Source organism: Colletes gigas, unplaced genomic scaffold (genome assembly GCF_013123115.1).
Source record: "Colletes gigas isolate AHSC1104 unplaced genomic scaffold, ASM1312311v1 Colletes_gigas_Sc00015, whole genome shotgun sequence".
NCBI lineage: Eukaryota > Metazoa > Arthropoda > Insecta > Hymenoptera > Colletidae > Colletes > Colletes gigas.
Genome location: NW_025106644.1, coordinates 4,318,254 through 4,332,736, shown reverse-complemented (window position 1 = coordinate 4,332,736; position 14,483 = coordinate 4,318,254). Strand labels below are relative to the sequence as shown.

The 14,483-nt window shown below is 43.2% G+C and overlaps 1 protein-coding gene across 2 annotated transcripts in view; it reads left to right on the top strand.

Annotated features, from left to right (window-relative positions):
* Positions 1-5,854, top strand: part of LOC122399910 — a 177,225-nt gene extending 171,371 nt beyond the window's left edge. For both annotated transcript variants that reach the window (XM_043400972.1, XM_043400971.1), the window contains one exon: positions 5,123-5,854. In XM_043400972.1, the coding sequence (XP_043256907.1) occupies positions 5,123-5,353 (231 nt within the window). In that variant the 3' untranslated portion in view covers positions 5,354-5,854. The remainder of the gene's footprint in view (positions 1-5,122) is intronic.
* Positions 5,855-14,483: the final 8,629 nt, after the last annotated feature.

The following is a 14,483-nucleotide window of genomic DNA, read 5'->3' as shown; positions in this document are numbered from 1 at the left end:
GGTAATCGACTTTGTCGGTAACACTTACCGACCGCGACCCTGTTATCGACTGTTTTACCGATGTGAAGCTACTTATCGACCGATGTGTCAACCGGTTGACACGAAAGCCACACCCAGGGCTTCTCAAGCGACGTATTCGAGGCCGCAACGACGAAATTGCGCGGGGAAATTTACGAGGCCGTCTTGCGAGCGACGTTTGCCAATTTGACGAGGAAGAGTGCAGTGAAGACACACGCGTGGCCTACGTGGCTCGTTCTCGAACTCGTCGCACGTCCCGCGACGATCGTTTTCGACCAGACGCCCGAAGATGTGTTCTCCATTTTTAAAGCGTGTCCCCCGAGGACTGATCGTCTCTAACGAGAAATATAGAAAGATCAAATGCCCCAAACAGTGGCCCATTTTAAATTGAATTGAAATGCAAACGCCAAAGGATTGTGAAGAGTCGTCGAGAGCTTCGTCACGAATACGAAATATTAATGAATTGGAATCGGAGGCGTCCGGTCGTTGGGCGCATACGCAACGGTTATGGAGAAGTTTAAGAGGTTTCGAGGGTGAACTGTATCTCGACACAGTTACGCGACGAGGCTACGAGCGATTCTTGAAAGAAGCGGGCTCGAGAGAAAGAACCCTTTCATTTTTAAAAACGGTCTAAAGGCGCGCCTGCGCCCTCCGCACACGGTATCTTTACGGTTTAAGAGCGAGGAGCTCGAGTGTGCGAAACGAGATGTTTTCCTTGAACGTTTCCTTAACACCAAGGTTGCTTTTACAAAAAACTGAGGCACCTCTCGCGACGACGAGAACCGCGTTAATCTTGAGATTAATCGTTGCTCAACGAAATCGAAACATATTCGCCTTGGAATTAATTCAAAAAACAAAAAACAAAAAACTGGTGTCTCACGTCCATCGTACAAGGGTGAATCCCCGTGCAGGGAAACGCCCAGAAGATTCGCGATCATGCAAACGAGACGTACGTTCGACGTAGAAACGGAAAAATCCGCGAAGGAGGGAGAAAAATATCGAAGTCGATTGTCGCTTGGGGTTCCCCGAGGCTCATTTGCATTGCGTGACGGGGCTGTTTCCCTGCCACGGCGACCCTTTTACGTGTTATAAAGTCGGCATGCGTTGCATGTCGTTGCTCGCCGTCTGATTTTTATTTACCCCCCTCCCCCCCCTCCTCCCCCTCTCTCTCTCACCGCCCCCGTTCATCCGGGCTCTCTTTCTCTTCGGGCATCCAGGGTTGCCCGCTTCTTGCCTCGCTTTTTTTCCCTCCGTTTTAACGACTAACGTCGAGCAGACTCGACGTCGTTATTGATTAAGCGGGCACGTGAAGGCGCACCGGCGTCTTGCATGCCCCGGAATTCTTTTTTTTTTTCTCCCGTCTTTGTTCGCGGAAACTTTATTGGGCCACGCGACGTCGTTCTTTTCACCGGGTACGTTCACGAGACGATCGAGGGACGGGATCTCGCCGAACGTGTCCCCGTTCTCGAACTTGATAATTAGCGGCGTCGATGCCGGCAGGCTCACGGAACGTGTGTCAGGCCCCGTTATATCGCCGTTAGAAACTGACACCGTCGTTTAGCGGAGGACAGAGAGGTGCACGAGAGGATCGTCTCGGGGCAAATCCGCGGGAACAATCGTTCCTGATATCGGATGCATTCGTACCGATGAAAGGGATTCCCTGTTGGACGGGACGGGGCAGGGCCAGTGGGGAATCGTAATAGCAAGATGGATCCTTGTCTCGCTGACTCCTCGTTCACCAAGACGCGACGCTTGTCGTCCCTCTCATCCGGTTCGATATCGATAAACATGTCCCCCCTGTGTCACCTCTTTCCATAGTTCAACGCTGCACTCCGCCTCCCGTCCATTTTCTCCCGCGTTACTCTCCATTTTCCTAATCCCCTTTTCCTGCTCGTCTACTTTCTCTATACATTACTATTTGCTTCCTTTATCCCTCGTTGTATCTAATTTTTCCACCTACAATGTGCTCGCCATTTCCTCGGTCGTTACACGGTCCCGGGTTCACCTGCCTCTCGACAGCTCGACCAGCATCAACATAACCGTTCCTCCGCCAAGAAATCCAATTAGCCCGCCATTAATAAAGGATTCGCCCGCCATTAATAAAGGATTCGCCCTGCCCAGGGATAATGGCAGCTGCCCATCGACCGAACTATGCTCCAGAGGCACCTGTACCCTCTTCCGTACTCTGTCGTTAGCCCCCCAACGCGAATAAAACCCGAAAAGTTATCTCACGATCCTGTATTCACACTTTACCGACTGGTAGTCTATGAATCTGTCCTTTTTACCGACAGTACTTACCGACTGCTGACCTATCAATCGGTTTTTTACCGACTGCTGACCTATCAATCGGTTTCTTTTACCGACTGCTGACCTATTAATCGGTTTCTTTTACGAACAGTCAACCAGTCGGTAATGCATTAAAATTTCCCGTTATTAAATGAAAGATACAGAGTCTCTATGAACAAATCCCCTTTATTTTCCTTGTATACCACACAGTTGACGATATTTTGCAAACAATATAACACAGTAAACGCAGAATTGTTTAATCTTGCGCCACGAGATTTGCGGTAACAAATTCTGCGACGAAATTCTTAATAATCGCGACACGATTCGAGCGATTCCGACAGATATCGCGACGAACGAAGCACAAGTTCGAGAGGTATTCCACAGGAAGTAGGTGTAGAATGCGGCGAAATTCGCGGTCGGTCAGGATATTCGATAATTAAGCCGCAACGCGCGAGAAACTCGCCGCTACAATTAGCACCGGCCAATATGTAAAACGAATTATCGTCCTGGGCTTTGATCCGGGTCCAGCGCCGATCATTATTGGCCCGGCTGGATTCTATTCGATTACGTCGGAAACCCCGTGCACGTAACCGCGACCATTTTCTTTATCGGTTTCGCGAATATTTACCCGGATCGAAAATAAAATTCGAGTTCGAAAATGCATTCTTTCTGTAATTTAAAAGATCGACGAAAAGTTAGTCGAAAGGATGCACGGAGGGGGTGGATAGGTGGGGGTGGGGGGGGTGACGATCGGATCTCCACGGTGGAATTTAATTTCATTGAAAATCCGACGTCGATGCTTCGAAGGGGAGGGGAGGGGGGTCGAAACGAACGAGGCGTCGGCGTCGGGACGCCGTTGGTCGCAGACACGTGGCGCAAAAATATCGCCAAAAATCGTTTTGGCCACCGGGGTCTCTCCTCCGTCCGGAAATTAAAGATTCAACGAGCCGAGGGTAATTTCGGGGGCCGTGGAACAAGACGGAGCAGACGAGTGGAAAAAAAAACAAAACGAAGGGCGAACGATACGCGAGAGGGATTTAAATGGAAATCGATGCAGGGACCCGGAGAAGCGCGAGGACGAGTTACATTCGGCGTCGTTAAGTCGAAACCTCGGGGGGGATCCCCGAGTCCAGGGACTTTTTCCACCCTCCGGAGAGAGGAAAAAGTTTTTCAACCGTGCCCTCCTCTCGGAACTAATGCGCTCGCGACCTTGAAAGGGATTTAATTATTCCTCGAACCGAAGACTGAATTAAAATCGTATTAAAGAAACTCCACCCCCCACCCCCCTTTCTCGAAATACGTTTCTCCTTAATCCTTTAATTTCATTTGGTTTCGGGACTTCGAGAAAAAAGTTCCCCAGTTCGCAGAATGTTAATTTTAAAATGGAGGACGACGTTGAACCACAGACTGAAGTATACGAGTAAGGACATATTATGAAAAATTTCAAATCATTCTGGAAAAATTATTTTTGGCTATGGGGGTCATTGATAGTCATTTTTGGTGATTAGGCATACCCCCGAAATCCTACTCAGATTCGAGAAAAAAATTCTTTACCGGAATGTCTGACCATACCGTTGATTCATTCCCCTGAAATTTCATGTGTATCTTTAAAACGTCATAACTTCTGAACGGATTGGAGGATTTTGATGTTTCAACATGCAATCAACGCGTATTTTAATGAAGAATATGTAGAAATTCTAAAAATATTCGAAAAATTGTTCCTTAACCCCGTAAAATAAAGAAACCCCCCTAAAAGTGGTCCAATTTTCAAACGACCATAACTCCTATAATAGTCAATATATTTTAATGAAATTTTTTTCAGAACTAGAGCTCATGGGTACCTACAAAAAAGTATTAAACGAAATTTCCGTAGCGCGTCAAACAAATTTATTAAAAATGAAAAACGAATTTATATGAAAAATTGATAGGGGGTAAGTCCCTAAACTTCGACGAAAAAAAAAAATTTCAAATCGTTCTAAAAAAATTATTTTCGATTATAGGAGTCAATCGCAATCATTTTTAGTGAACACACAAACCCTTGAAATCCTCCCCACTTTCGAGAAAAAAATTCATTACTGAAAATACAATGTCTGACCACACGTTGATTCTCTTCCCTGAAATTTCATGCATATCTTTAAAAAATCATAACTTTTGAACAAATTGGGCGATTTTGATGTTTCAAAAGGCAAACGACGCGTATTTTAATGAAGATTATTCACAAATTCTAATATTCAAGAAGTTGTTCCTTAATTAAATAAGAAAACCCCCATAAAAATGATCCACTCCTATAACTTATCCGTGTTTCTGAATTCGTCGAATCGATTTTGGAGCTCCCTGGCGGCGACCAATTTAAACCAACCTTTGTTACGTGTTTCCTGAAGCGAGACAATGGAATCGTGTTAATTCAAGTCGCCCGAAAAAATTATAGTTCGTTATCCGCCGTCGGTACAATAGGACTCAGAACGGAGAAACTTGGCGCTCCGTGAAATATTGCAACGCGATTTAATTTTTGATTACGAAGGTAATTAAGTCGTTGGAACAACCGTGGGACGCTTCTCGCGAATTATGATGCATGAAACCACCCCGAACTCGATGGTTTATTTACGTTCGTGAATTTATAACGCGAGTCATCGATTGGGGAACACACGACTTCGAAATCGGGGAACCCCAAAAGGCCATTCGTCTCTCCTACGTTCAAACTATACAAATTAAATTACAATTTGCCCAAAAATGACAATTTAAAATTCCAAAACACTATGAATATTATTTTTTGTAAATTATTGTATTTTAACCTGCTCTGAATGTTTGTCTGTTTCAGGAGGAGTGCGGTTCGATGCTCCAGGACCTCAGCGACAAGATCAACAACAAGCACCACGAGGTCCACACGCATCCTCTGCTCTCGATCTTCAAGATGGCGGAGGTCGAGGTCAAGCTGCCCTACAGCAACGAGGTGGGCGGCCTGACGAGGTCGTCGAGCTTCCTCCTCGTCGCGATCCTCCTGCTCCTCAGCCTCCTTCGATCGACGTCCACGTGTCTGGTCGGATCGTGACACGAGCCCCTCGCCACCAGTCCACTCCTATCGAAGAGCGATGATTCTTGAACGCCTAGGGACACGTGTTGCAGTAAGGACGAAGGGGTCAGGAGGTCATCAACGAACGAGAGTTAACGCCTCGATTATTTGAACGGGGGCTCTAATCTTCGTGCCTCGTGGATCACAGCGACGTAGAGAGATGTTCGTCGATCTCCCCCCCGCGATCGAGGATCAATCCCACTCTATCGACCTTGAAGCTCGATCGCGGGGGGAACGACGGTGTATAAACGAAAAAAAAAGAAAATCATATGGAAAGGCATCCGTAGAGTCTGTAAATGACAAAAAAAAAACCGCTAATTTATGGTATAATTAATAAGCTAGGAAAACGACCGCTCCTCCTATATCGGACCACTAAGTGTTTGTTAAAGTTCAGAGCTAAATCTAAAAAAAAGAGCGTTCGAGGCGTCAGCGAGAGACTCGAGTGTGTAGATAACTGTAGATTGTTGATAACGTTGTAACTAAAAGAAAGAAAAATGAAATAGGCGGGTGTCTCAGGTCGATGGGGGATTTTTTTTTTTTACTGGAGAAAATTGTACGTCGTGGACGAGTTAAAGCGTCTCAGGTGTGTGTTCGACGTGACAGATTCGGTTTAATTATGTTTTATTGCACCTCGCGGCGTTATAAAGCGTGTCGAGCATTATCGTGTCCGGGGAAGTCCAATAATTTCGTTTCGCGGGATGGCACAGGCCTTCCGTTGCGCGGAGACACCCGCTTTAAAACGGTCGATTTGTCAGCCGGGGGAAAACGAGAAAGAAGCGGAAAACCGGGGAAAACTTCTAAACAGCTACCTCCAGCCCCCCTCTCCCCCCCCCCTACAACGCGTGACGTTTACAAACGACGGTGAAATACACGACCTCAAATTATTCAGCGGTAACACCTCGTTCCGCGTCTCGGGCTCGATTATAATCTCGACGCGCGCGGCGCGAATAGTAATTTTCTGAAATTCTGGGGACACTTTTCTACGTCTGGTTCTTTTTCTGGACCGTGGCAAAAATTTGGTGGTTCCGTTTTTGCGTACACGCGGAACGAGGTTCGATTTGGGGGGACAGCGTATGTAGGGAAATGGACGAGGACGTTGTGGAGACGATTCTGACTCGCGTTCGATTCGATATTTAACGCTGGAACTACTGTAGTTTTTGTTTAGTTTATTGTATTATGCGTTTTAGTTTCTTTGGTGCGAATATTCGTCGTAGTTCTAGTGTTGATATTAGGGGGTAGGTGCTGAAATTTTTTTGGGAAAACAAAAGTTTCAAATCAGTCTAGAAAAATTATTTTTAGTTAAAGGGGTTAATTTCAATCATTTTTGGTGATTAGGCATACCCTCGAAATCCTACTCAGTTTCGAGAAAAAAATTCTTTACCGAAAATACCATGTCTGACCAGACGTTGATTCATTCCACTGAAATTTGATGCATATCTTTAAATAATCATAACTTCCGAACGGATTGGACGATTTTAATTTTTCAAAAAGCAAACTACGCGTATTTAAGTGAAGAATATGTAGAAATTCTAAAAATATTCAAAAAATCTTTGCTTACCCCCGTGAACTGGGGAAAAACCCCCATAAAAAAGTAGTTCAATCTTCAAACAGCTATAACTCCTACAATAGTGAACATATCTCATTGAAATTTAGTTGTGGAGTAAAACTCATGAATACCTACAAAAAAGTATTAAACAACATTTTCGTACAACGCCAATCAAATCTAATAATAATCAAAAACCAATTTTTAAGAATAATCGACTGCTGCTGAAATTTTCCGGCGAAAAAAAAAATTCAAATCGTTCTAAAAAAATTATTTTTCGTTGCAGGGGTCAATTTGAATCATTTTTGGTGATTAGGCATATCCCCAAAATCCTACTCAGTTTGGAGAAAAAAATTCGAGTAGGTGCCTAAATTTTTCAGCAAAAGAAAAATTTCAAATCGTTTAAAAAAAATTATTTTTAGCTTCGAGGGTCAATTTGAACCATTTTTGGTGAATAGACATACCCCCGAAATCCTACTGAGTTTCGAGAAAAAAATTTCTCAAGAAAACACAATGTCTGACCATACATTGATTCATTCCCCTGAGTTTTCACTTCTATGCCTAAAACGTCATAACTCCTGAACGATTTAGAGGATTTTAACGTTTCAAAATAATGGATAAACAATCATCGTAGTTCTAGTATTAATTATTAATTCAAATCACCTGTAAAATTTAGCATTAGAACTACAGTACTCGAATTTATTTCCACTGCATTTTAGATTTTAATTTTTTTCATCACGAATAAGTCCATCGTCGTTGTTTTAGTGTCAATCTTACTCTAGATATTGTTAATTAGAACTAAAGACGTTAAAATTTTAGTTAGAACGATAGAGATTGTACATAACTTCCGGATGTCGTCGTCAACTTGTTTCCCTGAACTCGAAAGGGGTGAATTAAGTTTCTAACGGTGAAATTAAGAGCGGAACGGGTCGCATAATTAGTCGCATTTCGACTGACGCGGGGAGGGGGAGGGGGTGGGCGAACGTGAGTCAGATCGAACGTACGTGACGTGGCTATCGGCAAAGCAATAATGTATAAAGTTTACGATCCACGGGCACGTCGCTCAAAAGGGGGGATGGGGGCTGGCGGCGCGGAGGCCCCGGCAAATGTATAAATGTCACGTTATACATAACACGCACGTAGAATAGTCGTATATACATATATAAATATAAACGCGTATACATACAGCGCGTTAATTTCGCGTCGAAAATCTCGGGGGCGAACGGCCGAGAAATAAAATGTTTTATCGCGCGAGAACGGCGAAGAACGATCTGAAAACGAGAGAGAAAAACGAGGGACTTGTCGATCGATTTGACGTTCGAGGCTTTCGGTGAACTTTGTACCGGATGTTAATATTATTTCCCCCTCACGAAGCACGGAAGTTTTCGTTAACGTTCGTCGTTACTTTTTTAGAGGAAGAATTCTCGACGCACAAAAACTCTTAGCGCCGTACTCTGTCGAGTACGTTATCGTTCAATTTTCCCCGCGAAACGAACACCAAACGCACACACACCCGATCGTTCGTCGGTCCTAGATGAGATTTCTTCGAGTCGGTTTGCCAATCACGCACGCTTGGACACTTCCATGCTTCGCGACGAAACAATAACCACGAGCGCAAGAGCGACAGAGAGCGAGATGAGAACGAATCTGGGGAATAAGTTGTTTCTTCCAATATGTTGCCGTGGGTCTGTGTACGGCTGTCTGATTCTACTTGGATAGTTCAGAGAAGTTGACGTGGGTGAACGCGACGTATCCTCGAGAGGAGAAACTAATTCGAAGACACGGTGGTTCCAATTGAACATATCAAGGCCTCTTTAGAAGCGGTCAGCCAACAAGCGGTTTTACTGATTTCACGGTAGTTTCGGTTTTTGAACGCTTTTTTTGAACGTGGGGGCACAGAAAACACGCGAGAACGATCCGTTCGCGGCCCTGGTCGCCATAGTTCTAGGGGCATTTCGCCACGAGTCCTCTCCTAGGGACAAAATTCATCGAGGAAATTCCCTAGACGTGGCAACAATGTATACACCGATGTATCGACGTGGAAAGGCCCGCGAACGAATCGCGACCCGCGAGGCGGAAACGCCGCCATTGTGGCGGGGGTCAGAAATCGATTTTCGACCTCGTATTCGATTCCCTGGCTAGTAAGTAAGCTCACTGAAGCGTTACTGTCTTACCGACGGCCGTGAAACGCACCGATGGTAAATATACCCTGCTTTTGGTGACTAGTTTCGCGGATAACTACCTCATTCCTAGCGTCGTATACCGACGAGACTGTTATCGATCGTTAAGAACGTTTCTTACCGTCCACCGATCATTTTACGGATAGTTTGAACCTTACGTCGTTTCGGTAAACAGTCAGAAAGATTCTGATTTTCACAGTTTCCTACTTTACCGGTTGTTCCTTTGAAAATTCCTCCCTTATCGACGGCGATTGTCGGTACGTCAGCGCTCTGCGCGTCCCACCCGACGGACGGTAACTTCTCTGGGGGTTTTATGGCGTCGGTAAATCAGAACGATGGCTCAACCTCTCCGACTACACGCTAAACACTTACTAAAACGCGTGCGATTATACATATATACTAGTGCGTGTATACATATACATAATATACATATACATATATATTTTATTACTTGAAACGCACTCTGACCCCGGCCACGCGTGTAATATAAAGCTGTAAGACTACATAAATGTAAACTTAAGTAGCACAATGTTCAAGATGCTTGATCCTTGCTGAAGTTTGCTCCCGCGCGTCTCGTAAGCAGCGCATGATGCTTTTTAACGGTCCGTTCCGCTCGGTGGGTAAAACAGTGGAGCGATTTACCGACGGATGGTAATTGGTTCGCGTTTAATGTTTCACGAGGCACGCTTACGAGGCCTTTGGGAGGTCACTTTGGAAGACGCAAAAGTGGGACGTCGCTTTCAGTAGATATTCTCTTTCGGTTAGCGGAACGGCGGGGATAACGCAACCGCGGGTAACCAAATGTATTTCGCGCGATGAACGTAGCGTAGCCACGTCGCCCGGAAACCCCTGTGCAACTTCCGCTTTCTGCTTCGATCCGACCAAACGGTGGTAATTAATAGTCGAACAACCCTTGTCGCGATCGATATCTCGGATCGAACGGAGAAAAACGCGAGTAGTTTGCCCCGGTTTCTTTTCATTTAATCCCTCAATCCCCCCTTCGAACGAACATCAAATGTGGAAGAGTTCAGAGAATACCAATCGTTCTCTGTTCCCTTGGGGGAGGTAGGGCGGGAGGCGGGGGTGGGGGGATGTTCTCGAGGGAGAGACGTGCAGGAGATATTGCGTGATCATCAAAAGAGATTTGTAACTGGTTCGTCGAGAGCTTTTGTTTAGAGATGGATACGCGAGTTGCGTGTCTCTCCACCCGGGGAACACCCTCTGTGCTCCACCCTCCGTCGCGGTACCGATGTGACGTTGACTGTATATACCTATACATACGTATACATATGCATATACATACGTAAATATAAATATACATAATATACATATGCATATACACGAGAGGGTACGCGTACCTAAATCACCTAGTTAATCGAAACGAGACCCTCGAGCACACCCGTCGTCGTCGGGAGTTTCGCGAGCCGCCGGTGACGCGCTCGACGATGATCGCTCGCTCGAATGCTCGGCGAGCGTTCGCGACGAACAACGACGAGAGTGGAAACGCGGTGCATAAAATAAATGTTCGCGGGGGGTGGTGCGTAAGTCGCGCGAATGAACGAGTAATTGTTATAAAAAAAAATGAAGAAAAAAAAAACTTATTATACGGGGGCGGCTAATGAATTGTCGAGGCGTTGGTAAATAAATACGATCGGGGCCCTATAGGGCCCCTGGAAATTATAAAAAACCACTCCCTCGGTGTTTCTGTTCTTTGACCACCCTTTCGAAACCATCCCTTAAAAATTTTTTTATAATTCCAAATTGAAGCTTGCAACTTTATAAACATTGTAATATAGTGCTCTCTATGGTCAATTTTGGGACCAAGAAATAGGGGTAGTTTTATTTTTTTTTTAATTTTTTCTTTTTTTTTTTGAGAGAGAGAATCAATTGTTGAAATGTTTGAAGTATGTGGATTGTTTTTTTTTATTTTTTAATGTTGTTATATGGGGTGTACGTTTAGTTTTGTATCGTTTGTAGAGTACGGGGGGAAGATTTGACGAATCTTTGGAGCGCTAATCGAGTCGCGGGGGGTTTGTTTGCGTTGGTTCGCCGACTTGGCAAAACACACAGCTCGGCGAAAACAATGACACGGGTAGATTGAATGCTCCGCGTACGTTGATATCGATATCGCGCCTCGGTTCGCCGCGGATCGATCGTCCAATTTGGACGCGCGTCCACGCGTGCACGGCCGCGAACCGCAAACGCATATTAGGTCAACGCGAGCACGAAACGATACGCAGCTGACCAAGTATACCGTGCTTAGAAATGCTTAGAAATATTTAGAAATAACCGTTTCGATATTTGGGAAATTCTTACGCGATATCGATCCTTTGTAATTAATACAGTATACTTAGGGGTAGTTTTTAGGATTCTCAAGGGTTGTTCACATAAATTTTTATTTTTTAAATTAATTTATTTATAGAGTTTCGAGATCCATATGTGGTTGAATATTTATAATACTCAATTACAATATAATAATTAAGGGTAGTTTTAGGATTCTCAAGGGTTGTTCAAATAAATTTTTATTTTTTAAATTATTTTATTTATAGTGTTTTGAGATCCATATGAAATATTTATAATATTTACAATAGAATACTTAGGGGTAGTTTTAGGCTTCTCAAGGGTTGTTATAAAGTTATTTTATTTTATATAATTTTGAGAGCACCCATATATCGAGAAATATTTTCCCAAAACAAAATGGAGGTTCCTCAAGTACTTTGAAGCTCCATGAACGGGGTGTTGACTATTGCATTGGTAGTGTTAGGCTTCTCAAGGGTTGTTAAACTATATCTATCATTAAATTATTGTATTTATATAATATTGAGACCTTCTATGCATAGAGAAATATTTTTCAATACAAAATGGAGGTTCCTCAAATACTTTGAAGCTCCATAAAGGAGGTGTAGACTATTGCAGGGGTAGTTTTAGGCTTCTCAAGGGTTGTTCAATTATATCTGTCATTAAATTATTTTATTTATACTAGATTGAGACCACCCATGGAGAAATATTTTCCCAAAACAAAATGGAGGTTCCTCAAGTACTTTGAAGCTCCATAAAGGGGGTGTAGACTATTGCAATGGTAATTTTAGGCTTCTCAAGGGTTGTTTAATTATATTTATCATTAAATTAATTTATTTATATAATATTGAGACCTCCTATGCATGGAGAAATATTTTCCCAAAACAAAATGGAGGTTCCTCAAGTACTTTGAAGCTCCATGAAGGGGGTATAGACTATTGCAATGCTAATTTTAGGCTTCTCAAGGGTTGTTTAATTATATTTATCATTAAATTATTTTATTTATACAAGATTGAGAGCACCCATGGAGAAATATTTTCCCAAAACAAAATGGAGGTTCCTGAAGTACTTTGAAGCTCTATAAATGGGGTGTAGACTATTGCCATGCTAATTTTAGACTTCTCAAGGGTTGTTTAATTACATTTATCATTAAATTATTTCATTTATATAATATTGAGACCTCCTATGCATAGAGAAATATTTTTCAATACAAAATGGAAGTTCCTCAAGTACTTTGAAGCTCCATAAAGGGGTGCAGGTCCACTTGAAATGAATTTTTAAAACAAAGTAGCGCTTCATATCGCCTTTTCTGCGTCGTAGGCGTCGATAGGAGGTTGCAGTGGAATTTATGAAAAACCCTGTACCCTGTAATATCCCTCTTACGATCGTGTTTGACGCGACCTCTCGACCAGGCCAGCTTAACCCCACTTACCCCTCGGCTGCTCACCGTGGCGGAGAGGATTTAATACTATATTTCAGGCTAGCGCGAATGTTTTAAGCGTGCAAACTGTCAAAACACCGGCTCGCACGGGGTAATTGGATTCCAAAGGGTTAGACGACTCGTCGTCGTCGTCGTCGTCCGCGTGGCGGTTCTTCTTCTCGCGGTTCTCGGCTCATTTTTTATTTACACCGTCCGCGGAGGACCAAAGTAGGTTAAGGAGTGCTAAAATTGTGTGCTCCGGGGACATCGCGTCGCGAAAGAAGGTTGTCTTTTACGAGCTCGTCCAAAAGAAGATTGATATCGTTAACGAAAACTTCTCGGTTTATGCTACGAAAAATAAAAATTTTTCTTTTATCGTTTCCGTGGAAATCATTTCTGTAGGTTTTTTTTTTTATTATTTTTGTCGCGTTATTATATATAGGTTTCCTTGTTATTTTCGACGCGCGGAGGCTGGAACAATGTTGCCGTCGATGACGAGGTTAAAAATACTTTTTTGATTCAGCGTACGCGATCTATAACAGGCTATTTTTGTAGGCGGGAAAAATATGTTTACAAACGAGATCTTCCTTTTCACGTTCGCTTTTGGAATTTTTCTAGACTGGGAAATGGTGTTTCGAGTGCACGGTTTTTGAGTTCGTGTGTTTTCTTTTTTGTGCTCGCGGTGCGGGTGAATCTCGTTAGACCGGTGCCATAATCGCATGTACGTTCGATATAGACGCTTGTGCAGCATAACTGAGCATGCACGGGTATATCCAATAACACGTACAAACCCCAGCATACTCGAACAAACGAGTTCTTAATATGACAGGAAAATGGGGAGACTAAATACACTCTTTGGATGGTTTAAAAAATTTTATTCAAAACCTTTATACACATTTTTGGGATGTGTAGCTTGCATAAACATCGTACGATTCTTTCAAACTTAATTTTTAAAACTATTTTATTACAGATAATTTTATTTACACCCTCTATGCTAGGATTAACAATAAAAAAAGATAGTTACACTGTAAAATTACAAAAATCCAGTCCATTAAATTTTTTACAATTTTTATCCATGCGTTCACTGTCCAGTTTCTTAACGCCGTATCCAAAAGCATGGTGCTATGACCCATATACGGATCACGGACAGTGGATGTGTTGGCGTTTAAAATAGAAATTCTGGAGGTGGTATATCGCGTGATACGATAGTATACACTTTGATTATGTCGAATAAAAACTTTATTACCAAACATTGACACATATTTTTCAAGATTTATTGCAATTTAGTCGTAAAATTCGTACAAAATTCTTTCGATTCTAATTTTTTAAAATGAATATTCGCGTTACTCGAGACATCAAGTCGACGTCAGATGTAATATAAACAAGTTTGAAAATAAAGTGTGGAATTTGGGTACTCAGAGCCTTGACTGTAAATTGGCTCATTAGGGAAGGCGACCGCCAGTCTGTAAACAGAATTCCTTTGTCGAAATACCTGCCTTTGTTGCGATCGTGGCCCCGAGGGTTCGCCAGATAGATCGAAACACGGAAAAACATTCCCCTTTCCTCGGAGCGTTGTTGTTTTCCCCGCAAAGTCGACGCTGGAGGAACCTGGCACGACGAAAGATCACCAAATCGTCCATTATAAAATAAAAATGTGTCAAACATATC